The 27199-nt window shown below is 44.2% G+C and overlaps 1 protein-coding gene across 5 annotated transcripts in view; it reads left to right on the plus strand.

Moving 5' to 3' along the window:
- FHIT (fragile histidine triad diadenosine triphosphatase) overlaps positions 1–27199 on the plus strand; it is a 1051187-nt gene that overhangs the window by 1006796 nt on the left and 17192 nt on the right. For all 5 annotated transcript variants that reach the window (XM_081903438.1, XM_081903436.1, XM_081903435.1 and 2 more), the window contains one exon: positions 27036–27146. In XM_081903438.1, the coding sequence (XP_081759564.1) occupies positions 27036–27137 (102 nt within the window). In that variant the 3' untranslated portion in view covers positions 27138–27146. The remainder of the gene's footprint in view (positions 1–27035; positions 27147–27199) is intronic.

Genomic DNA, 27199 nt, shown 5'->3' on the forward strand with positions numbered 1-27199 from the left:
CAACTTACGAAGCCAATGTCACCTTGAGATCAAGGTTGAACGATTCCTTTCAGACTCTTAAAATCAGCGCAGCTATCCAAATCTCTTTTCTATTGCCTTGCACTAGGTTTCCTGAATACCATACCAGGACAATTGTAAATCACATCAAAGAATATGTTGATGGTAAACATGGAGTACTATGTTGAGCTGTAGGTTCCAAGTTTATTTCAGCCCTTTATTTCATGAGGTGTTCAGAGAACAGTACCCTCTTTGAAGGAGTCCTCAGACTAGCCACCTGAGAAACAGTTTCTATCCAAATGTGATTTTGGTTTTAAATGCAGTGTAAGGAGTATATATATGGGAGTATATTGTATTTAAAAATGGGGTATCAGAGTTTTTAGGGGGCTAACCAGGTTGGGATAGCTGGGATAGCAGGCTTGTTGGTTTTTGAATGTCTTATGTAGATTTTTCAATTTCATTGTTCTGTATGGGACAATGACAATAAAGATTATCGTATCATATCATATCATACCATACTGTATCGTATCGAAGGGCTGTCCCATCCAAAATACAGTGGTACCTCGGTTTACGAACTTAATCCATTCCGGAAGTCCATTCTTAAACCAAAGCCATTCTTAAACCAAAGTGTGCTTTCCCTAATGAGGCCTCCCGCCGCTGGTGCCCTTTTACCATTCGGCTTCCGTTTGTAGACCAAGGTAAAGTTTGCTAACCGGAATGCTACTTCTGGTTTTGTGGAGTTCGTATACCAAATAGTTCGTAAACAGGGCTGTTCTGAAACCGAGGCACCACTGTATAGTGGTACCTTGGGTTACATACGCTTCAGGTTACAGACGCTTCAGGTTACAGACTCTGCTAACCCAGGAATAGTACCTCGGGTTAAGAGCTTTGCTTCAGGATGAGAAAGCCCTTTCCGAGGCTGGAGAGGAGAGGGTGTTGCGGGCAGGACCCTCCCACACTCGCAGGGGCTTCTTGCCCCCGCGAGAATTGGGGAATCCCTGGGCGTGCCTGCAACCCCGCTCGATGAGAACAGAAATCACGTGGTGGCAGCAGTGGGAGGCCCCATTAGCTAATGTGGTGCTTCAGGTTAAGAATAGTTTCAGGTTAAGAACGGACCTCCGGAACGAATTAAGTACTTAACCCCAGGTACCACTGTATATATATAAAAATGTCCAGCTGACCTGTGTGCCTACTCAGACTGCTGTCCAGGTGTTAATTACTGATGGGCAGAGGAGGGCAATCAACATGATCAAGGGTCTGGAAATCAAGTCTTATGAGAGATGGTTGAAGGAGCTGGGTAAGTTTAGCCTGGAAAAGAGGAGACTGAGAGGAGATACAACAGACATCATCTCCATATATCTCAAGGGCTGTCACATGGAAGAGGGAGCAAGCTTGTTTTCTCCTGCTCTGGAGGGTAGGACTCGAACCAATGGCTTCAAGTTACAAGAAAAGAGATTCCAACTAAACACCAGCAAGAATTTTCTGGCAGTCAGAGCTGTTCGACAGAGGAAGGGGCTCCCTCTGGAGTTGGACTCTCCTTCCTTGGAGATAGTGATTGCATTGCATCTAGATTTAAAGCATTCTGAATACTAGTTGCTGAAAACCACAGGAGGGGAGAGTGCTCTCATGCTCTCACAGGGTTTCTCACAGGCGTCTGGTCAGCCCCAACAAGAGCAAGATGCTGAACTAGGTCCAGCAGACTGTTGCGTCTTGAGACCCCAAGCCAGCCCCCTCCATGAAATAACTGCCCACGGACACAGAATTAAGGTTGATGGGTAACATTAAGGACACAACTTTATTGATTGCAAATTAAATGTGAGTGTTATTGGCATAGGCATTGGCTGAAGACTATAAGAGACTACTGCCCCAGTTGACAGAGTCTATGTAGGTAAACCCATCAGAGCAGCGACATCGGGGTTTTGCCCGACAGAAGATTACCGCGAGGTTCCTGTGATCTCGGCATGGCCCTAGCCCATCAAGCGGACTTCGGACGAGATCCGGGACCCCCAGATTCCTTTAACAAAATACCTTTTGATCATTGAGGGGCACACCTCAATGGCCACACCTTCCCCCACACCTCACCTCCACACAGAAAATTAAGCCAATGCCTAACTGCCAAACCTGGAAAGTTGTGATGATTGCTAAGGGGGTAGGCAAAAAACCAAGTGGCCAGTGCCAATTTGCCAAATGGATAAAAATTCCTACCTGGCCCCTGTCCCAAGACAGGCAACTCACATATAGTCCAAAGCAAGGACGAGAACCTACACTAAGGGTGAGAGGGCGGGTGTTCAGCAGAGCCAATCAAGTGCCTGGGGTACTCTTGCATTGATGCTTATATAAATCCTTAAACACCCTCACCCCTTTCCTGATTGGCTGTGACCCCTGATGCCTATTTAGAGAAATGAAACTTAGACCAGACCTAGAAACGAAACCTACTTAGTCAGGGGTGTGTCCAGGGCCCAGTCGCAAGAAGGACCGCCTTCTGAGGACGATCCCATTTCTTGTGCTCTTCAGTATACCACCCCCATCGTTCAGCCCGGATGCTGAGGTCCAGCGCCGAGGGCCTTCTGGCAGTTCCCTCATTGCGAGAAGCAAAGCTACAGGGAAGCAGGCAGACGGCCTTCTTGGTAGTGGCGGCCACTCTGTGGAACACCCTCCCATCAGATATCAAAGAGATAAACAACATTTAAAAGAGAACTGAAGGCAGCCCTGTTCAGGGAAGTTTTTAATGTGTGACATCTTAATGCATTTTTCATCTTTGTTGGAAGCCGCCCAGAGTGGCTGGGGAAACCCAGCCAGATGAGCGGGGTACAAATAAATTATTATTATTACAGTGGTACCTCGCAAGACGAATGCCTCGCAAGACGAAAAACGCGCAAGACGAAAGGGTTTTTCGTTTTTTGAGTTGCTTCGCAAGACGATTTTCCCTATGGGCTTGCTTTGCAAGACGAAAACGTCTTGCGAGTTTGTTTCCTTTTTTCTTAAAACCGCTTGAAGAGGTGCAGTTGCAACTGACCATGCTTCGCAAGACGAAAAACCGCGCAAGATGAAAAGACTCGCGGAACGAATTAATTTCGTCTTGTGAGGCACCACTGTATTATTATTATTATTATTATTATTATTATTATTATTATTATTATCATTATCATTATCATTATCATTATTTCTAAATTCACATCCATACATATGAACTAGCATATGCAAATTAGCGGCCACCCTAATGTCTACTGACAGCTGTGACTCCAACGCTACACAGAAGATGACGCAATGCTCTTGTAGGCTTTGGGTTTTATTGCCGGTTCTTCCAGTGGATCTCCCTGTGACATGTACTAAACTATAACCAAGAAAGTGAAAAAGCAAGGGGGAGACACCTGAATGATATTCACAATATAGCTACCTCCCCTGCCCCCAGCTTTTCCTTTCTTTGCCTACATTTATTTCCAAATATCTGCTCTAGATGGCTACAGACAATACACAAGCAGGGTGCAAGACTTAAGATAAAATAATACAGTAGAGTTATAGTAAGTTACAGGTGTGTTTCTTTTCAGATATGGTCTACACCAGTGCTCTTGCACGCCCTCCATTCATTTGAATGGGTTTTACACAGAATAGCTTCACAGTGGGTTTGGACTCTGCTCTCCGCTTGTGTTTAGAGACCTTTATAATTTCAGAGGCAGAGCAAAAATGGCCTTCCAAAATTCTTCACCTTAGCTGCGTAAGAGAAACTGGAGCTTTGATTTTGCCTAATACTCTCTGAGCGGGTGGGGGAAGGAGGGGACACAAGATATCTGACAAATATAAATGAAATTAATGAATATTTCATTTGGTGTATTAATATTGGTTATAGGCATGGGTAGCTGCTTATTGAATGTAGCTAATGAAAACTTGCGAGGACTTTAGGGATATGCGGAACTCCCCCGACAAATTTAACTAGACTTATCACATTCCCTCAAAAATTTGGTTTGGGTATAAATTGTGCCTTTACTTCATAGCAACTTTATCTGCAGCAAGAGTAATTTCTTTACTTAGTCAGGGACTATAGGCATACAGGGCTGGTGGAGGTGGGATGGAATAGGAGGGATCCCCTCCCCCCAAAAAATGTTCAGCCCCCTTTAATTGTGGAGGTACGAGAAGAAAATGGCAGTGTCCTGGTCCATATCTCACTACAAATTGAGAAATATTAGGATACCTGCATTTATTTCATGGCAGTGGGGTGGGGCATGTTTTGCAGTGAATCTCTCTGGCCTTAGGCCCCACTGTTGGAGATAAGAAGTCAGATTCCTGTTCTGGTGATGGAGTCAAGGCCTCTGAATCAAAAGAAGTAGGGTACACAGGGCCAAGCCACCAGATCACCCTTGGGGCCTGTGCCTCTGTCTTGTTCAGTACCATGCTCAGACCTAGATAACTCCATCTCAGAATACCCAATGAGACTAGAGACATCCCTGTTCCATTGCAGCAGAATGCTATTGGAACAGGCTGGGTCCCTGTACTTAAACATCAGAGCCACGTCAGAGGTCTGTGTTCCTAGAGCACTGTCTAAGCCCCATATCCAGACGGAGGCTACATTTACACTGTACATTTAAAGCACCACAATACTGGTGCTTTAAACAGTCATGGAAAGCCAAAGAATCCTGTAGTTTGCTATGGGTGCTGAGAGCTGTTAGGAGACCCCTATTTCCCTCGCAATCCCCAGAGTTCTCTGTGAAGTGGAATTGGCTGTTAAACTACTCTTGAGAAGAGCAGCTCTGTGAGGTGAGTAGCGGCCTCCGAAAAACTCTCAGCACCTTTCTCAAGCTACATCTCCCAGAATTCTTTGGGGGAAACCGTGACTGTTTAAAGTGCCATCGTAGCACTTTATATGTGTGGATGTGGTCTAAGCAAAAGCTCATCTCTAGCCTGAATCCCATCTGCTCTCATAGCACCTCGCCTTACAACCAGCCTGAGTCCTGCCTGGCCTCACCTCACCACAGAGCAGGATACCCTCACTACAAAATATCTATCTGAAGGCTTGTGTCAGCCTCAAAACTCCCATAACAATATTGACTGTCAGTGAGAAGCAGCTGCCACCCATAGCACTGCTTGGCTTATGCCCTTTACAGTGGTACCTTGGGTTACAGACGCTTCAGGTTACAGACGCTTCAGGTTACAGACTCTGCTAACCCAGAAATAGTACCTCGGGTTAGGAACTTTGCTTCAGGATGAGAACAGAAATCGTGTGGTGGCAGCGGGAGGCCCCATTAGCTAAAGTGGTGCTTCAGGTTAAGAACAGTTTAATGTTAAGAACGGACCTCCAGAAAGAATTAAGTTCTTAACCTGAGGTACCACTGTATTAATATTTGGGAGGGGGGCATTGTGGAACCATTTTGGAAAATGTAACTTCCATTGAAATCCTACAGAGGTTTGGCTTCCAAGTAGAGACCGAGATCACTTTAGCCAAAAGTCACATCTGGTACAGTAGTGGGAAATGTGAGCTTTGGCTCTGTTTCTCAGCACCACATCTTCTTGGTGGAGGCAAGTCAGAGAGGTGTGACTGAGGTGTAAAAAATATTCCTGGTGTGGAGAAACTTCGTAGGACTTCTCCCCTCTGATAGTGCAAGAACCTTAAATCAACCAATGCAGCTGAAGGATCAAAGCAGCCAAGAGGAAGTTCTTCTCCACATGGCACATAAGTTTAAAAAGTGGAATTTGCTGTCCAAGGTCTAGAGACATCGACCTATTTGAATCGCTTTCAAATGGGTTTGGAGGGGTAACAGCAGATAAAGAACCCAAAGCAGAACCAGTTAAATGGAGGATGGATTGTAGAACAGCTTTATACTTGACATGACGTCTATATACTGTCTCCATGATCAGAGGAAGAATGTCTATGAAGAAGATGGTGGGCGGGCAAAGGACTGTTGGTCTCACGTCCAGCTTTTATTTATTACTTATTAATATTATCTTCTGCCCAACCTCCCAAGGGAGCCTTGTGGGCTTCTCATCGGCCTTTGGATACTGACTGGAAACAGGGATCAGGACTAGAAAACCAGTTCTTTAGCCTGTTGCAGCAGGGCTTTTTTTAATGCGCTTAAAAGCATTTTTTGTAGATCAGGAAGTCAACGAAAACCAGTGCCAAGTTTGAACAATTTCATCTGCTTTTCTTTACTTATTAATGGTGACATAAGTCCTCTGAACATATATTTGCCTTGGCTCCAGTTTCTCGTACTGCATTTTTAATGTGCCCAGATGCCTGGTATCGCTTTACAAAGGTGACTCATTCTGTGCTTTAAGGGCATATTTGTGAACTCGAGAACTTGTCACTCAGTTATTACCTCCCTCGCTGCACCCGGGTACCCTGCCTGCCTGCTAGAAAATGTCAGGCAGTGGAATTGGTGATGTACAGAAGGCCTTTTAATTTAATAATTCATTTGCGGATTTAATAATTTAAATAATTTAATAATTCATCAGGCGCTGTGGAATGGAAACCTTTGATGTGGAATATTTGGGGATGTTCAATAGCTTTCCTTCAGAATTTGGAGGTTCAGCAGATGGTTTCAGTTCTGGTCAACTGTTTATGGGATTGCTCTCCCCGGAGATAGTCACCTGACACCTATCCTGGTGTCTTCAGCATCCGGCAAAGACCTTTATGTTTACCTGGCACCTTCAGTTGTTTAATTTTGGTTTTGCTCACTGCTGTCAGTCGCCTGGTGTTCTTCTTCTGTTATTTTATTCTTTTCATTCTGTTGCTGCTGTTATTTATTTGCCTGTTTCGTGACAAACCTCCCTAACAATGGAAATGCAGAAAGGTGGGATGTACATAATTTAAACAGGGTAGATAAAAATGCCGTACTCTGTAGCCTAGATCGCCGCACTTGAATTTGCATAATAGGCCCCGTAACGTGGCATTCTAGGGCTGGCGTACAAATAAATAAATCTCTGTGTCAAATCGCAAGACAACTTTTTTTCCCAGATAAATGCAAACTTGCCAACATCCAAAGCCCTGAAATAGGAAAAGTTGAATAGATTCAACATTTTGGGGATCGGCTGAGCTCGTGACACAATCTGCAGAATTCCGTGCATGCCGTTATGATATTGGAAACGTAATTATCAAGCTTAACTTAATTAGACTAATGCATAGAAAATCTGGCATAACAGATTGCGGGAAGTAAATTATATACCGTATACCAATTAGAAGATGCAATACACAGTGACCAAGGGCAAAAGCGGGCTCCGCTGGTCACAGCCTACGCTTGTACGCAAGATACAAGAGGTCTGTCATATACAAAGACCCAGCAAAGGTGCTGAACTTTGTGGAAGACAACAGGCATTATGCCAGCTCCCCAACAGAACTGACTTTATGGCCCCTCTGGGAAAACATTGCTCTTCTGTTCTATGGAAAGCAAAGCAGCAAATTCTTAGCTCACATATATAGGGGATAATGTGGCCGTTTGGCATGGTTGGTTGCTGCAATTACAAACAACACATTTTCTAGGTCAAATGTGTGCATTAAGCACCATTTGGAAGTATTCATTTGCAGGGCATCCCATCCCATGTAGTGTGTGTGTGTATATATATATATATATATGCAGGTTTTGGTGTCCTCGGGTGTCTTCCCATGTAAAAGTTGGGGTGTCTAGGCGACGTTTCGACGAGGTCTCACTCGTCATCTTCAGGCTGGTGCTTTCGGCTTCTTGTTACTGGAACAGAGCAGGATCTCAGTGTTTGAGTTCCTATAAATACTGTTGAGGGGGTGTGGTGTATAGCCTCCAATGTTCTGGGCAGAGAGGAAGTTCCCAGGCTAGTGTGCCTTTTCTTCTTTTGTTCCTTAATTACTTGAGGGATATCTTGAGTGATTTCTTGAGTGATATCCTGAGTACCACTTAGGTGGGTCATTAGGTGTGGATTAGTTGCTAAAGTCTTTGTGTCTTGACCTCTTGAACTTTGTGAAGAGTTTTTCTGAGAAGATGGCTGTACTGCACTTAGTTGTGCTCTGGCTTGGCTTCGTGTATAGGGGCGAGCTGTGGTTTTGTGGCCTGTGTCAGCCAGATCTGTGTAGGGATTGCAGGGGGGTGCAGCATCCGGAGGTGCCACCATGGTTTGGCTACTGGATGGTGTCTGTAATTTATCTGTGGAGAGGGTCTGGGTTTGGGTCTGGTGTGGTTGGTTGGTGATGGCGTTCTGTGTGCCTCTGGATCTGGTGTCAGTTTTTGTGGGGAGGGCTAATTTCCAGATGTCTGGCAAGCGGGATGTGTCGTCACGCTTGTTCATGTTGTGAGGGTGTTTCTCTATCTCAATGGCTTCCATGATTATTCTCTTGTGGTGATGTTCCATGTTAAAGAGCAATTTGGAATCTGCAAAATTAATTTCGTGTCCTGTTTCTTTCATGTGTTGGAAAAGAGAGGAAGTTTTTTCTTCTTTTTTGACGGCATTCTTGTGTTCTGCGATACGTGCATTTATTCGTCTGTTTGTTTGTCCAATGTACGTGGCTGGGCAGACTTTGCAGGGTATTTCATAGACCCCTGATGCTGCACCCCCCTGCAATCCCTACACAGATCTGGCTGACACAGGCCACAAAACCACAGCTCGCCCCTATACACGAAGCCAAGCCAGAGCACAACTAAGTGCAGTACAGCCATCTTCTCAGAAAAACTCTTCACAAAGTTCAAGAGGTCAAGACACAAAGACTTTAGCAACTAATCCACACCTAATGACCCACCTAAGTGGTACTCAGGATATCACTCAAGAAATCACTCAAGATATCCCTCAAGTAATTAAGGAACAAAAGAAGAAAAGGCACACTAGCCTGGGAACTTCCTCTCTGCCCAGAACATTGGAGGCTATACACCACACCCCCTCAACAGTATTTATAGGAACTCAAACACTGAGATCCTGCTCTGTTCCAGTAACAAGAAGCCGAAAGCACCAGCCTGAAGATGACGAGTGAGACCTCGTCGAAACGTCGCCTAGACACCCCAACTTTTACACGGGAAGACACCCGAGGACACCAAAACCTGCATTCCTGTACCCGTGAAAATCTACGAAAGCATATATATATATATATATATATATATATATATATATATATATATGCAGGTTTTGGTGTCCTCGGGTGTCTTCCCGTGTAAAAGTTGGGGTGTCTAGGCGACGTTTCGACGAGGTCTCACTCGTCATCTTCAGGCTGGTGCTTTCGGCTTCTTGTTACTGGAACAGAGCAGGATCTCAGTGTTTGAGTTCCTATAAATACTGTTGAGGGGGTGTGGTGTGGCCCCTATACACGAAGCCAAGCCAGAGCACAACTAAGTGCAGTACAGCCATCTTCTCAGAAAAACTCTTCACAAAGTTCAAGAGGTCAAGACACAAAGACTTTAGCAACTAATCCACACCTAATGACCCACCTAAGTGGTACTCAGGATATCACTCAAGAAATCACTCAAGATATCCCTCAAGTAATTAAGGAACAAAAGAAGAAAAGGCACACTAGCCTGGGAACTTCCTCTCTGCCCAGAACATTGGAGGCTATACACCACACCCCCTCAACAGTATTTATAGGAACTCAAACACTGAGATCCTGCTCTGTTCCAGTAACAAGAAGCCGAAAGCACCAGCCTGAAGATGACGAGTGAGACCTCGTCGAAACGTCGCCTAGACACCCCAACTTTTACACGGGAAGACACCCGAGGACACCAAAACCTGCATTCCTGTACCCGTGAAAATCTACGAAAGCATATATATATATATATATATATATATATATATATATATATATATATATATATATATTTGAAGGAAATCAGCCATCAGCCCTGAGTGCTCACTGGAAGGACAGATTGTGAAGCTGAGGCTCCAGTACTTTGGCCACCTCATGAGAAGAGAAGACTCCCTGGAAAAGACCCTGATGTTGAGAAAGATTGAGGGCACAAGGAGAAGGGGACGACAGAGGACGAGATGGTTGGATAGTGTTTACGAGGTTACCAGCATGCGTTTGACCAAACTGTGGGAGGCAGTGGAGGACAGAGGTGCCTGGCGTTCTCTGGTCCATGGGGTCACGAAGAGTCGGACACGACTAAAGGACTAAACAACAACAACATATATTCCCCGCGCTGAATGCTTTGCACCCACAGCTTCTGGAGCTTTTCTTACGTGGTCACAGATTCCACAGAAAGGCAGAAGCAGCCAGTGTTGCAGGACCACAGAATTGACATCATGGCGGCGGCATCGCTATCGGCAGGTAGCGTTGGGTGGGGCAAGACAGCAGCAAGGTTGAGGTGGGGTGGATGGACTGGGAGGAGCGCTGGGTCGACTCTGTAGGTGTGTCCACATTGGTCCAACCTTGTCATCCATTTGCCTGCCTCCAGACCATCCTGGTGCCCAGCAGTGATGCCACTGCTGAGATCTCAGCTTTATGGCACTGCCCCACCTGATGCTTCTGCATAAAGGTTCATTTACTCTTAAGTCAGCCTTTCTCAACCTGTGAGTCCCCAGATGTTATTGGACTACAACTCCCTTCACCCCTAGCTAGCAAGGCCAGAGCTCAGGGATGATGGGAGTTGTAGTCCAACAACACCTGGGGACCCACAGGTTGAGAACCACTGCTCTAAGTTGGGGTGCTTTTCCTGTCTTTGACCTTGAGGCAGGAAGGCTTTCAACGCACCACGTTAATCACTTCATCCAAGATCATCACAATGACAAAGGGAGCAAGATCCACAAAAGAGGAAAGAAGAGGCCGAAGAGGCAGGTCTTTAGAAAGTTGATGACAGAGGCATCCTTGCTCATGCAGTAGACGCTAATTTCTTAGTGTCACCATCACTTCTGATCAAAAAAGTTTTGTAAGCCTTTGAAATCATTTGCAATGCGCTAAAAAAAATAAAATCTATATTTACCGGCAAGGACAGCGGGATTAAGGATGACTGGATGTCCCCTCTTCCATTTCATTACTGTTGGCTCTGCCCCATGTTCCTTTCCACCTTCCTTCCAGTTTAACTTGGATAATTTCTAGAATTAAAGTAACCGAGTCATGCATGACTTGCCACAGTTTTCAGTTCATGCCTTTTTAATATTTGCTTCCTTCCTGGGTGTCAAGGACAAATACAGGCATTCCTCATGTTATTGCACTTCATTTCCTTGAGCTTTGCAGATATTGCTCCTTAGACAAGCAACCAAGCCGCTTCCAAGAGAAGGAAGCCCCCGATGCCCTACTTTTGGCCATGGGAATGGAGCTGGCTAGGGGCTAAGCCTGTTTCCCCCCTCTCCCATCCCTGAAGCCATGGGGGCTGGCTTAATAGACTACGGTATAGTGTAAGCATTATTGAATTATGGTGCTGGAGGAGACTCTTGAGAGTCCCATGGACTGCAAGAAGATCTGCAAGAAGATCAAACCTATCCATTCGTAAGGAAATCAGCCCTGAGTGCTCACTGGAAGGACAGATCCTGAAGCTGAGGCTCCAATACTTTGGCCATCTCATGAGAAGAGAAGACTCCCTGGAAAAGACCCTGATGTTGGGAAAGGGCACAAGGAGAAGGGGACAACAGAGGACGAGATGATTGGACAGTGTTCTCAAAGCTACCAGTATGAGTTTGACCAAACTGCGGGAGGCAGTGGAAGACAGGAGTGCCTGGCGTGCTCTGGTCCAGGGGGTCACAAAGAGTCAGAGACAACTAAATGACTAAACAACAACAACATAGTGTAACCATAACTTATCTGCACTAGGAAACCAAAAGCATGTGTTTGACCCGCCTTATTGCAATATTCACCTTACTGCATTGGTAGGGAACCAAGCCTGCAGTAACTCCAAGGTGATGCCTGTTTGCAGTTGCACAATTGCTAATCCTAAGTGTGTTAACTCAGAAGCAAGCCCCCTTCAGTTCAATGAGATTTACTCCCCAGAAAGTGTGTATGTTTAGGAGCCCTTAATTGCAGCTTGCGCCAGGATTCCTTTGTCTGGTGTTTTAATCAATGCATCTCCTAGTAACATACTAGGAGGGGAAAATAGTAGTGGGAAATGTGCAGTTTGGGGGGGGGGTCTGAAAATATACATATTTGATATTTACTTTATTTATTTATTTCACAAGATTTATATACTGCTTGTTGTACTAAAACCTCATCGCAGTTTACAAAAGGTATAAAATAATGGCATCCTCAGTAAAAGAAAAAGTTAAAAACAACTACTTAATACATCAAGAAAACAATTAAAACCAACAATAAGCTAAAAGCTAGATTAAAAGACAGGCGAATATCCATGTGCCAGGATAGGGTTGTTTAAACACAAAATAATAGTTTGACCATTCTTTTATTCTTCTGAGGTAGCCTCAGTGGCTAGATACACCTTTTACCAGCTGCAACTGATATGTCAGCTACAACCATTTCCTGGACTGGGAAAACTTGTCTGCAGTAGTTCAGGCACTCTATGTATGGCTCCACTTAAGCTTGATCCAGAAGCTGGATCAATGCAACTTGACCCAACCCATTTTCACTGTATGTGCAGAGCCCTCCTTGTAACTTATATGTCGTTTTTCACTCTAACAGCCATTAAAGCCAAAGGTAAAGGGACCCCTGACCATTAGGTCCAGTCATGACCGACTCTGGGGTTGTGGCGCTCATCTCGCTTTATTGGCCGAGGGAGCCGGCGTACAGCTTCCGGGTCATGTGGCCAGCATGACTAAGCCGCTTCTAGTGAACCAGAGCGACGCATGGAGACGCCGTTTACCTTCCCACTGGAGCGGTACCTATTTATCTACTTGCACTTGGATGTGCTTTCGAACTGCTAGGTTGGCAGGAACAGGGACCGAGCAACGGGAGCTCACCCCGTCGTGGGGATTCGAACTGCCGACCTTCTGATTGGCAAGTCCTAGGCTCTGTGGTTTAACCCACAGAGCCACCCGCGTCCCCTAACAGCCATTAGGTTCCTCCTAAACTAGTTCTTCTGCTCCGGCCATATTCTTCTGTAGTGGCACTGGCCTCCCTGGTAACGGGTTTTACAGAATTTCTACCTCACTATGGAGGGAATGTGCCCTGGTAGTTTCACCCAGCTCTTTGACCTCCTTTGTGAGGCAGTTATGTCACGTTCTGTCAACATGAGCAGCTATCCGCATTGCTTCTTAGGAGACACACGCTCCTTTTAGTCTTACTTCTTTCTGAGCTGCGTGTTTTTTAAGAGAAGAGCATAGTGGGGAATTTGTCCTTGGCTGAGCATGACTGCCTAGAATGACACAAGGGCAGCAGAATTTCAATCGAGTTTGAATGCTGCTTGTCCTTTAGAATTTCTTTCATTTCTCAGAGGTGGAGTAAATGCCATTCATATTGGCAGATTATAATGGGAACACTGCCATACCTTTTTTTTCTCTTTAACTACAGTGGAGGCCTTCTTGCCTCACCCTCTGCACAAAACATCTTTGGGATGCCAGAAGCTATTACAAGGTTAGAGTCCCAGGAAAGGCCACAGAACTTCATTTTGTGCTTCTGTGAAATCTTCATGGTATTACTCCGGTGTTGGGATTGGATTTAATGTTTCGTTGCATTGCTACCTGCGTGTGTGTCTTTGTGTGTCCTTAATTTTTTCAGGGTGGGGAGAGTGAAAAGTGATGGAAACCAGTTCATATCAGAAGCACAAGATGTGGAATGATCAACTAACGAAAGAGAAACCTCTTATCTGCTGTTTCAAGCAGCGTTGAATAATCTTGATCTCCCTTTATGAAATTATCCTCTTTGCAAACACATTTGCCTTCTACATCCCTGCTCTAGGTGGCAGGAGCCCCTGGCACATAAATTTTGCTGTGTGCAGAGATATATAGAGTGTTTTCTTTCATATCTGTAAACAACAACAACAACACTCTTTGCTAAGCAATGTACAACAAGGCAAAATATGCAGCACTTTGTTCACAAGGTATTGTGCAAGGATTGTGGATGCAGATGAGTATAGGGGACTACCTGGGGCTATATATGTATCAGCAGGTTCCAGATGCAGTCTGGGGTCCTCCCCATGTGTCCCCCAATTGGATCTTCCTGCTCCAGTGACAGGACACCACATGGAGCCAGTGTGGTGTAGTGGTTAAGAGTGGTAGTCTCGTAATCTGGTGAACCAGGTTCACATCTCCGCTCCTCCACATGCAGCTGCTGGGTGACCTTGGGCCAGTCACACTTCTCTGAAGTCTCTCAGCCTCACTCACCTCACAGAGTGTTTGTTGTGGGGGAGGAAGGGAAAGGGGATTGTTAGCCGCTTTGAGACTCCTTAGGGTAGTGATAAAGCGAGATATCAAATCCAAACTCTTCTTCTTATCAGCCACTACCGCACGGACTCCAAAGCAGTGTCCCCCAGATTAAAAGCTACCTTTCAGGGGTCAAGGCACTGCTTCAAAATCTGCTGTGCAAATTGTTCTCAGCATCCATCTGTGCACTCTTTTGGAGTGAAGTCAAACCATTGGAGCATTACAGCGCCTGCTGTGGCTGTAGAGACCAGTACAGCGGAGACATGTTTTGTTGCAGGTGTGGCAGGTGAAGGCAGATGCAGCCTGGCCTTTCTCCTCTCTACACTCCTCCCAGTGGTCATTCCTCCTGTGGTCACTGGGATGGATGCACAACCTGACTCTCTGTCTCCAGGCACTGCTATCTTCCACAAGGGTTTCCCACCCGCTGGGGTTAATGTCGCTATGTAACTACAAAACAATTATTAAAGTGCTGTGGTCTTACACAGTCCCTGCGGGGTTTGGGTTACAATATTCTTGGCGTGCTTTCCACCCCACCTTTCAAATTCTTTTTGGACTGACATATCCTTCAGTGTTTACCTCTTATATTTTCTGATTTAAATGTCATGGCATTTAACTCTGAATCATTATAACAAAACGGAGTATAAAAAGAAGCAATAATGCCACCTAACAAGTAGATCCTTGTTTTTCAAAGTGAATGTTAAATGTCTGGGATATTTATTTTACTCCTTTCTCTGCCTCGCGTTTGTCAGCTTGCATCATTGCGGGCTCTGTGAGTGCCTTGTTGATTTTTGCTGTCAAGGTGTGTATGGTGATATTGAGTGGATTTACTTGAGTAATTGGAAGAAAACCATCTATTGAGTTGGAGCCAGAAGTCCAACTGCGTCCTTTGGCAATTACGACATCTTTGTGTGAAGTTGGGAATCCCTGTATCAGGACATTGATGCCCACTGGGAATTAAGGATAAGACATTTGTTTGTTTAAGGTACAAGGCCAGCCCTACCATTAGGCAAAATGAAGCAGCTGCCTCAGGTGGCTGATGTTGAGGGGGTCGACAGTAGCAGCTGGCTAGGTCCCCTAGCCATTCCCATTCTGCTGGAGGACAGAGCTACATGGACTCTCCTGGGCTCCGTAAATGAGTCTGCTGCTTCTGGTGTCATGGAGGACACTGACTCAATATAGACCAAATGGATTTTTCCCTGGTCCCTGCATAATGGTCTGTTAATGTCTCTTAATGGTAGCTGCATTTCAGGTGGCGGTTTCTTGACATTTAACTAGCGATCAGCCTGGCCAAAGGAACTGGCTGTCCAGCTGGAATGTCATAATAAATAAACACTCATGATCAAATATTAGGATCTGTGTGCTTTGCTGGATAACAATATTGCATTTTTTAAAAAAAGCATCATTCACCCCACCCTGCCCTAACAATTGGAGCTGTTGGATTGGCACTTCCTCAATGTTGATTTTATAGCTGATTGAAATGCTGCCTCTCTTTTTGTAGCCCCACTTGCTGAAAAGCAGGGTGGGTGGGGGGAGCTGGGAAATTTCCAGGGTGGGAGATTTTCGGAGAGCAGATGCAGCTCATCAGAGCTCTTCAAAGCTGCTTCTGGCTAGCAGCTGCCAGTTCAGATATCTAAGAACGCACTGTTCCTAGGGACGTTTTGTAGAGAAAAGGCCTGCACGGTGTCCCCTGGAAATTGAATTAAGACCCAGAAATTGTCTATGGAAAGGTTTTGCCTTCTCTTTCATTGACAGCCCCCTTCAGTTGCCCTTTCCAAAGCTCAGCATGGCACTGGTAATTAATATCAAATGGCTCAGTCAAGGTTTTTGTGATGCTGAGGCATCCAGTCGTAGGCACTCCTGATCGCAACTTACCTTGTAGTAAGGAAGCATTTAATTAGCAGGACAATATTTGTCATGGGGGGGGGCTTAGGGAGTGAGAGGTTGGGTGGAGGCTCTGAGCTAATATGGAAGAATAGGGAGAGGGAGGGAGGGAGGGAGGGAGGGAGGGAGGGAGGGAGGAGAGAGAGAGAGAGAGAGAGAGAGAGAGAGAGAGAGAGAGAGAGAGAGAGAGAGAGAGAGAGAGAGAGAAGAATGTTTTACCTCTTTGGGTTATTTCTGCCATTGCAAATGACCCATGCCAATGCAATGAGAAGAGTGTTCTAATGCAGTTGTCCACTTAGCCATGGTAAATGTTCAGGTTTTTCTTCATTTTGCTCTGGCAGCACTGGGGCAGGGATGGTTTCCACCAATCGGGTGATTCTGCCAGTGCTCACACATGGATTGCTGGCTAGCATCCCAGAATATTGGACCAGGATGTGGCATGGATTCTTTTTGGATAGCAGGGCTTTCTGAGAAGGGGGTGAGGTATTTACCGTATATGCATTTGGACAACTTATCTCTTTCTTCATTGTATATGTGTGTGTGCAAGGGGGAGAGAGAGTTGTGTATACTCTCTCATATATATACACAAGTCTCTCTCTCTCTCTCTCTCTCTCTCTCTCTCTCTCTCTCTCTCTCTCTCTCTCCAGATGGATGCCAACCAACAATTTCCACTTGAAATCCAGCAACATCTGGGGGGCCCAAGCGTTCCCCAGCCCGCCCTAAATACTACCAACCATTCAGAGGACCAAAACAGGATGGTTGCATTAAACTCTGTTATATTATTAATTCTACTGTATAGTAGACCAGTTCCATACATTGTCTTACTTATACAGTGCAGAGAAAAGGTTTCATGGCTAACATTAGAATGAGACGTAATCAAATTACCATGTTTAAATATCTGTTCTGTTTTGTGGGGGAAAAGAAATACATGCCACAAGAGATCTCTTAAAAACTATTTGCCAGGCCTACATTGGAAGTTTGAGATGAGTAGAAATTTAAACTGTGCCTAACAAGAGCGCTGTTAATGCATCTTAAAATTGTGTATATATGTAATAATAAGGACTAGATTAAGGTGAAGCAGGCACACTGTTGCATACATATTTTTGGGGGGCAAGCTACTCTGTAAGTCGTAACACTCCTTACTCCTGCCTATTATTCATCATTTCGAGAAAAGGCTCTTCTTAATTCAACAAACGAAATTTGCTAACTGGCATAAGAGAATGGTTCTGCTTAAGATGTTACATTAGTCTTTTTCTCCAGGATTAAAGGTCAGCGTAGGTCATTTGTCTCTGTGTCGCTTTTTAAAATGACTATAAATTATAAGGCCAAGAGCCCTGGATATCATTCATATGGCAGAAATACACAATTGAAATTTTGGTAAAGCAAACTGCTGCAGCTGTTATTATTGTTGTTGTTGTTGTTATTAGTAGTATACAGTATACAACAACTGTGTGCATCCTTGTGCTAGTATGATTAAGAATAATTTAATGGCCAGAAATCAAAGGATAAACAAACATTAACGAATGACCGTGCAGGTTACATATGTATGTTAAGTTCTGTGTTACAAAAAACATAACGGAAAAATTGTTTGGAATTAGCTTATTTCAGCCGTGGAGTCAGAATTCCCAAGTGAAGAAGATTGGTTGGGATGTGTGGCTGTAACTCAGATATTAAAAAAAAAGTTAGCTGTAAGCAAGGGAGATATAGAATATAGAATTGGCGAATTTTAGGGGGGGGGAATGAATTTATTTGTATAACTATGTTGAGAAAGCAGACACACATTTTTACAGAATAGTATCTTCTGATGCCATGTACCGTCTAGTATGCATTTTATGACATATAAAGTTCAAAATAGGTGAACAGAATAATGACAGAAAAAAAGACAGCCTGAAGAGGACAAAGTGTAAAAAAAAAAAACATGCCCTTCACCCTTTCTGTTAGTGTTCAAAGATCTGTAACCTGGGGGGGGGGGGGAATGGAGAAGGAAAGAAACTGGAAGGTATATATACTACTAATGTCATGCAGGTGCAAAATGGCAGCGGGAAATGAAGCGTTACTATTGTATCTCTTTATGGGCACAGTTTAGAAATCTTCCTTCCCATTTACTCATGTCGTAAAAGGGGCCTCTAGCCAATCTGAATAGGGAGGGAATTCTCATCCAGATCCACCTATATGACAGTAGGCAGAAACAATCCATCTGTCAACCTTTCCCAAAAGAATATGCTCCTAACCCTATAGCAGCAGTTCATGTCATCTTCTCTACAGTCCCAGAAATGCTCAGCCAGATAGAATAACAGGTCAGCACAGTCAGTTCTAGAGCACTGATTTTCAACTTTCTGTCATCAGGGAACTATTTGCACCCTTTTTTGCTGGGCAAACCCTTTGTGAAGCCTTATTAGCGCAGCAACAACAACAACAACAACAATAATAATAATAATAATTTATTTATACCCCGCCCATTGGGCCAGGTTTCCCCAGCCACTCTGGGCAGCTCCCAACATAATTAATGTTAATAATAATAATAATCAATAAAACATCAGACATTAAAAACTTCCCTAAACAGAGCTGCTTTCGGATGTCTTCTACAAGTCAGATTGATGTTTATTTCCTTGACATCAGATGGGAGGGCGTTCCACCAGGAAGGCGCCACTACCGAGAAGGCCCTCTTCCTGGTTCCCTGTAACCTCACTTTTCGCAGGGAGGGAACTGCCAGAAGGCCCTCGGCGCTGGACCTCAGTGTCCAGGCTGAACAATTGAGGTGGAGACACTCCTTCAGGTATACTGTGCCGAGACACAGTACATTTGCATCACACTTTCCCTCTACCATGGAACTTACAGCAACACACATGTGGTTCCCAGACAGACTCCCATCCAGGCATTGATCAGACCCAAACCTGCTTAGCTTCAGAAAGGTGGCTGCATCTCATGCCTTCAGAATGTGCCAAAGAAGGGGGGCCGCTAGGGGCGCATTGGAAGATGGCCGACAATAACATCTCTCCGGCTCACACGAGGTAATTAAGAGGCTGATATGGGAGTATGCAGCCTCCCTTGTTCCTCAAGGATATGGGGAACACTGCCTTGCCTGCTGTGGCCATAAATCACCCCCGGATTCGAAAGAAGGGGGTGAGGGCACTAGGCACAAAGCCCTTGTGTGGGTCCTGGCTCTTCCAGACGCTGTCTCTGATCGCACACTAGTTGCAGCAACTCGAAATAAACAATTGGAGAGAAAAGCAAATGCACATATTTCAACTGAAGAATGGGAGTGAAGACTGCTAATTGAAGTGACCTCTGTGAAAGTAGAGTGACGGGTTGGATTTAACAGGAATATATCTGAAGAAGATACATCAAAGATACATCAAAGGTTCGGTATGTCGGAGAGGGACTGGATGGGGGGGGATCTTTTTTCTTTTCTTCAATGTGATTAACTAATAACCCCTCCCCAAGAAAGAACCATCGCATAGCTGACCTAAGCAGGATGATTAAAAACTGTGTGAAAATGAATTACTAACCAAAAGTTTAGTTTATGGAGATCGAGAAAAGAACAAGGGCTCTTGGAATGACGCAGTAATAAAAAGGGAGTCGCCATCTTGGCAGGTTCTGTCGAAAGATTTATGATGATGATCGGGAGGAGGAAGCTATGGACTGGCAGAACCTCAAAGGACTGAGAAAGGGAGTGACAGATCTGTAAAGATTAATGAGCAAAAACCCACACAGGATTACAATTTGTTTTAACCTGCTTGTGGAGACTGTCAGAGGTCACAAAGAGAAAGGAAAAATATATGAAAATAACAAGAAGAGATGTGGAAAATAACAAGAAAGGATTGGATAGAAGGATGAACACTATTTGGACAGATTTGTGGACATTAAAGCAGCAGCAACAACAAGAGGATTGGATCCCTTTCAGAACTTGAAATTTGGGTACCCCCAACAAAAAAATTTAAATTTCGGCTTTGTAATTTGTAATTTATGTGATTTGATTTGATTGGTCTGTTAATAAAAATATTTAAAAAAAAAAAGAATGTCCCAAAGAAGCGTGTTAATGAACTGTGCACGGGAAGTGTAACGTTCTGCCCATTGTATGCTGTGAGGATGCCATCATTTGCCCAGATATTGTGATGTGCTGCACATTTGCACTTACCAGAAACGTACGCTTTCTGCTTAATGTCTTCCCCACACTTCTGTAAGATGACATTGGGATTTGACTGTACCGTCCAAGTCTGTTATGAGCCCAACTCAGTTAAAGCATGCTTGGAGGGCATCCAGGTATTATACATGTTCTCCTCTGGATATATCCTCTGGTGCAGATAACACTGCTACAAATGTTTGGAAGCCCTTTGCCAAGCTAATCTTTCCTTTCCAAGAATATCATCTTAGCTGGAGCCAAAATGGAATTTGGTCAAGATCTGAGATATATACCATTCAAAGAACGGAGTCTGCATATTCAGCAGATTATATTAGATTAGGAGACTTTATTTCATATAGATCAGAAACATGATTGGCTGCATAATTTTGGAAGATGCAGAATTCTCCAGATGGCCCAGTGAGTAGATGAATGCTCATATAAGGCATTTTAGGTCCAGGCTCCAGCCAGGCAGCTGTGGGAAACATCTGGCTTCACTTCTTAGCTGGAGAGTTCCCTACCATGGAGCAGGCAGCACTAAGAGGTTTTATAAACTGGAGTGGGCTTTAGAGTGGTCCACTTAGACATGGAGAACCTGCTCTTGTGTTTTATAACAATACCCCGACTGATGCTGTCATTGTAGACTTTTGGGTGTCCCAGGCTTCACACAACTAGGGATGTGCAAAATTCCCTTCTTTTCGCTTCTGCGAAAAGTGGCCTTGTTTGTTTGAGATATTTAAATAAATACAAAGGTGGGGAAATGGGGGCTCTTGGGGCAGGGGGAAACAATCTGCTGGGACATCTTGGCAGGGGGTAGTCAAGGTCTCTAGTCAATGACTACCTAGCTCTCCTATAAAATTATGGAACTTGCTGAGACAAGTCAGATGTTTTGACCGCAGCTGCAGGAACACTAACTACTCTGCAAGGTACTGATTTTTGCCTTCCCATGCCACACACCCCGGCCTGTCTGTAGAACCAGGAACTTCTGACCTTCCCTTCTTTTTCAGATATTCACCTCTCCTTGGTGGTGAACAACCCCTTGAATCACAACACTTCTTACATTGGCCTGGATCTGATGATCATCCCAAGGTTCATAAACCATGGTTTGAGAAATCATGAACTAGCATCAGGGCGAGAACTAGCACCCTCCTTTAGGGCCCTCTTCTGCACTTTGTGCAGCACAAATCCCATCTTGTATGAGTTCCCTGTTACTTCCAAACTAGAGAATTCTTGTTAATGTTGGCTTTGTGCCAAACCTGGAAAAGAAGCCAGGCTCACCAGTAAGGATGAATTGAGGAACTCTGGCTTAATAAACTATGGTTAATGAGGGGAGGAGGGAGAAGTTCCATAGTGCCAGAGGATATATGCTGCACAGAGGATGTATGATACAACCCACAGTTTCCCGCTGCTCTTCGACATTTTTGCATTGATCTATTTGTCAATGGTTTTGCATTTGCATTGATTTCAGTAATTTATAGACAACTCGATACCACAGTTCCTAAGTAGTGTTCGCATTGTTTCTGGGTTACGTTGGGAGCCAGTTTGTGTTTTCATTTTAAAAAGTGGGACACATTTTCCCTCTAAACAATGAAAACTTGTCTCAGTGCAACTTTGCATCTCTGCAGGCCACCCTGTTGTTAACATAGCTCTTATTGACAGGCAAACTTCAGGAGTGAAAATGCAACGGCTGAAACCAAGCCATCTGTCTTCTCATATATTGTTTGTTGACCAATAAACTGGGATTATTAGCATATCTCCATATTCTGCCCATCCACCCACCCTTTTTATTTGTGCTGTGTTTTTCCAGATCCCAATTTTGCTGCTAGCTATAGTGCTGTGCCCTTTTTACATTTTCCTACGCAGATTTCATCCTGCTTAGGCGGCGATGTTACATTAGAAAGCCATTTCCTACCGTAGCAAGGCGTATATGATCCAATAGCTGTAGGCAAATTAACCACATTATTGTTGTTCCACTGGCAGAAAACTCATTTTCATTTTGATATTAGCTCCAGGTATGTTATAAATCCATCTTGTAACATTATTAAAAGGGGATATTTTTTATTTTTCGCGGGGCGGGGAAAGTAAGGGTAAAAAGGCTCAGTGTGTAACATTGGCAACTTCTGCCTCCAGCACTTAGGGAGGGGCTTAAAATGAATGCAAATTCCATCATATAAATTCTATGCAACTGGAAAATGGTTGAGCGAGAGGAGCGACTGTCGCTTCGGCTGCTGTTTTATGTAACAGGGTTACAGCGGTGTGTGGAATGAATCGGCAAGAAAGTTATGGAAGACAACAGGCCTCACACTTTTAAAACTGAGATTCTGTCTTCAGCAAAGTACAGGACTTAAAGGAGAAAGTCGAGAAAAGAGTAGATATACGTGCTGGGTTGCAAGGCCACCAACCTAAATCCTACCAATTTTGTGTGTCAGGGTGTGGAAAGCTTGACACTACAGCAGATGCAGGTGAAAATGACAGCCCTGTACCTCCTTCCTTCCCTCCACCCCTGGCAATATCTAGGGATACTCCATGTATGATATATGATGACATGTTGGTGTGGGGGCAGGGATTCTTCGGTCACAAGATGAATAAGGCATATAGTCTATCAAAATTGTCTATTAAAAACTTTATCAAAAACTTCACTCTTGTGGTTTATCACCACAACAGCTACTCACTTTGGGTTTTAGTAAAGCTGGCAGTCTAATTTGTCAACACCTAAATGATATCGTGCTTCAGAACAACTTGGCCACAATAAGGACATTTTGCCCATGGTATGACTGTTTCCCACCTTCCCATTTCGACTCTCTGGCACCCTATCTGCATAACCTAGCAATTCTAAAATATAGACACGCTTTTACTCTTGCAAGATTGAATGTATTGCCCTCAGATGTACTTGAGGGGCGATTCCAACAGATTCCACACAAAAAATGCTTATGCCTCTGTGAAGATGGCAGTACCTATCAGTGGTGCAGGCCCTTCTGGCTTGCACTCTTTATCAAGACTTGAGGAATGAGATTACCACCCCTCTTTTATTGTCCATTTTGGGTCGCCCAACCACTGCCACAGTGTCCTTTCCCTTGGCAGATCAAGATGAGTATGTGACAGCAAAGGTTGCAAGGTTTTTAGCTGGGGCAATCAGAATAAGATCTAGTATTTGACTATTGATTAAAAACCCTGAAATGTATTTTATATAATTGACTTTTTATTTTTATTCTTTGTATATCGTATCGTTGATTTATTGCTATGGCCAATGGCTGACTCAAATAAGATTCATTCATTCATTCACTCATTCATGTAAGCAGCTGATCATTGGGTTGTGCTAGTGTTCAAGAACAGACCAGCAGCTAGTGGGTTTTTTTCTTTTCCTTTCCCAACACTTGCGAGGGGTGTGGCAGAGTATGGGCTGAAGGCACACAAGGCCATCACCTTGCTAACACTAAGCATTCTTTCGCCTACATTGGGAAAGGCTCAGTGGTTCAATCCCCCAGCATGCCCAGGTAGGGCAGGGGAAAATTCCCTACCTGAAATGCCAAATGGATTACTGTAATGGTTTGACAGGGTATAAGGCGGCTCCCTATGTTCCAACAAATATTGCTGGCTTCAAGCTATATCTGCAATTTCTGTCCCATCTTCAAGGGACATCCCTCTTATAACACTTTGCAGTGATCTAAGTGTAATTTTGTGAGTTCATGAATAACTGTGGTTAGGCTATCTCTTTTCAGGAGAGATCACAGATGGTGCAACAGCCTAAACTGGGGCTAATCCTGCCATGCGTTGGATTTGTTAGGCACACCCTGTTTCTTTGTTGTGTGTTGTCGATTCAAATCATATATTTCCCCCTTGTTGTTTAAAGCTGTTTCCCTGATTTTGTTTTGTTTTGGGGTTTGAGTTTTCTAGGTCCAGGAAGTCATGGCATACTCCAGGGTATGATTAATAGATCATATATCTTTCACAGGACAAGAATAGTTTCTGGTTTCAGATGTCATTGTGGATATGGCTATAGAAAAATCCGCCCCCTTTGCTTATCCATCTGTAGATAGGAGGTTGAGCCAAAGACAAGAGTGGAGAACCAGTGGAGATCACTGGTGCAGCATGGTGTCAGAAGGGAATGAGAAAGGGCTGCATTTGCCCTTATGGCCTGGAGGTTCAACACCCCTATATTAAATAGTTATTGCCTGCCTTTAGATTTTTAAGTTTATAGACAATATACATAACTTGATATAGGGACGCAGGTTCCTTTTCTTTTTAAATAACTTGATGCGAGCTTTTTCTGCCTGTCTCATTCAATGCACCATGCTCCTTCTGAAGGGAGATTTCAAAGAGATTATAGGTGGATTTACAACTTGGGGAAAAGGGAGGCTGAGTTCTATGGAATGGCAATTTGACATATGTTGGTTTGTTTTAACTTGGCGGAACAAAATAAGCAGTGGTGCATGCTAATGGTATTTTTCAATTCCCTCATCCCAGTTCTACACCTCAGCTAATATCTGGGAATCTGGAAGGATGAAAATGGCCTTTTTCTTTACAGAAAAAGTACTGTGTTTTCAAAATGAAAATCTAAGCCCAATATAATTTCTCTTCTTCTTTTAGGCACACTGCTGTTAACCTTTAAATGCAATCAATCTTTGATGATGCTAAGACTGCTCTGTAGGGATGGTAATTGATTTTCAAACTTGGTCTTGCGGCCTACAGAAAGACTCTGCTATTCTGAGTTTCACTACAAAGCCGCCTACTGTAATTAAGACTGGGGTGTTTCCCATTTCTTCTGTGGGCACCTCATCACAGGGACCGAGCAACGGGAGCTCACCCCGTCATGGGAATTCGAACTGCCAACCTTCTGATTGGCAAATCCTAGGCTCTGTGGTTTAACCCACATCAGTTAAATGTATATTTTCACCCAGGACTTCAGCTGGTTGTTATTGTTTGAACTCACCCTTCGTGTTTTTCATCTCCTGATTGCATGAGGCGGTTCCGGGTTTTAAATTGTGACTGTGAGCTGCTTTGGTAGCAATACGATCGGAAAAGCAGTATATAAATTGGATGGATAAATAAATAATACAAGGTCTCCTCCAACCGTTCAAGTCTGGAAATCAAAGCTGCATACAGAGTGCTGAGCAATCTGAAAGTACCAAGATTTTTTTATTTTTTATTAACCAGCCTACTGTATTTCCTTGTAACACAGCACAAATATATAAACACACTCTTTCCAAGATGGGCCCTTCTTCGAGCAGATGCTTACTGAGGTCTGACTTCTTGAGTTTCCTGATTAATTACCCTCCTCTTTTAGCTTGAGCAGAATAAGCACCGACTGTCACTTTTGATCTCTTATAAACAGTGAGGCTTCTTGAATATTTCTTTTTACAAAAAAAGAAGGGGAGGAAAAGGGATTCATTTCCTCACCCATTGTCTCCCAGTGTGACATTCTACCCCAGCTGACAATTGGGTCTCGTGTTATTTTATTAAAATCAAGAGTGCTACAGAATGCATACTTTTCTCGTCTTCTTTCAGGCTGCAAGCCCTTGAGGAAAGCACAATGCGGTTGAATAACTGATTCAGATGAAGAGGGTCTCTCTCTCTCTCTCTCTCTCTCTCTCTCTCTCTCTCTCTCCCTCTCTCTCTCTGTGGTGTGTATCTCTGCTTCTCGTTCTTTATAGCAAGAACTGCACATTTCAGAAATGTACATTACTGCCGCCTCCTGAATCTAGGGCTGGATGTGGCTTTGATAGGCCTGTGTGTTCTGAGACGCTTCAACATACCTGGATGTTGGGAAAGGACTATAAGGAAAGGACTATAAGGCCAGCGCTGGGTTCAAAGGTTCCTCTGCAAAGGTGGCCCCCTCCTTACACTGGTGGGCCACAGGTCAACACTTCAAATTTTCCACAGTGCTGCAGACTGATGCTATGTCAGGTTCTTCAGGGAATTATGGGAAATTTTAAAAAGCAGGCAGCTCCCAGACTCAGCTGCCAGCCTGTGGAGGGCAGGGCAGGCCATTTTCAGCAGCATCAATCCCTGGTGGGGATCTTGGGCCAGGGAAAATAAAAAACATTAGGAAAACATGCTTTGCAAAACTGTATATGAGGCAAAACTTCACACAAAGCTGTTTAAATTTGACGAAATTGACACGAATGTGCCGATAAATCTTCATGAAGGCTTTTAAAAAAGCAAACTGATGTGGAAAACTAGAAAACTTGGGAAGGGTGTGGAACAGGCCTGGTGAGGGGTGTGGCCTGAGGGCCAGGTGGAAAGACTTTGAGGGCCACGTTCAGTTCCTGTGCCTGAAGTTCCCCAGCCAGATTTGGGGGGGGGGTTAGAAATAATAAATTATTATTGAAATGTGTATACATTGCTAAGATGCAAGGGAACTGAAGGCAAGCTGGTTGTTGTTGTTTAGTCATTTAGTCGTGTCCGACTCTTTTGACCCCATGGACCAGAGCACGCCAGACACTTCTGTCTTCCACTGGAGTAAAGAATGAGATCGAATTTATTGAACAATATTCATTCCCTCTTGTGCATGAGCCACATTGCTTGTTTAGCCAAAATGGCATGACCCGTGCCTGTGAGCAAGATATCTGACAGATGAGGTGCCCAATGAGGTGTGAGGGTTGGTCAGTAGCCAAAGAATAATTGCTGGTTGTTGTTGGGGAAGGAGTGTTTGAGAGGAATAGAAAACTGGAGGAAAGAAGGAATAGAACTGTTATGGAACTGAGTGGGCAATCTGCTCATCCTTCTTCATAACATTTGCTGACCCTCGCACCTCTCGCCCAGTTCTGCTACCATCCCCACCTGCAATGTCCTTGAAAAGGAGTCTCCAGGTAGCACCAATTAACCTTTTTCTTCATCTTGCCATCCCTCCCCTCCCCAGCTCCAGCGTCATGATAAAGAGGCGGAGGATTCCCCCAGCAAGTGGAGATCTGACGACGAAATGGCCGTGGAAGCAGCAAGCCTCGAGAAGTATTTTAAGTGAAAACATGAGGTAATTATCCGGCCGAGGACTGGTGTAAACCTTTTGTTTATACAGCACCTTAC

The sequence above is a fragment of the Podarcis melisellensis genome, assembly GCF_964234715.1.
Source record: "Podarcis melisellensis genome assembly, chromosome: 2".
NCBI classification, from domain to species: Eukaryota; Metazoa; Chordata; class Lepidosauria; order Squamata; family Lacertidae; genus Podarcis; species Podarcis melisellensis.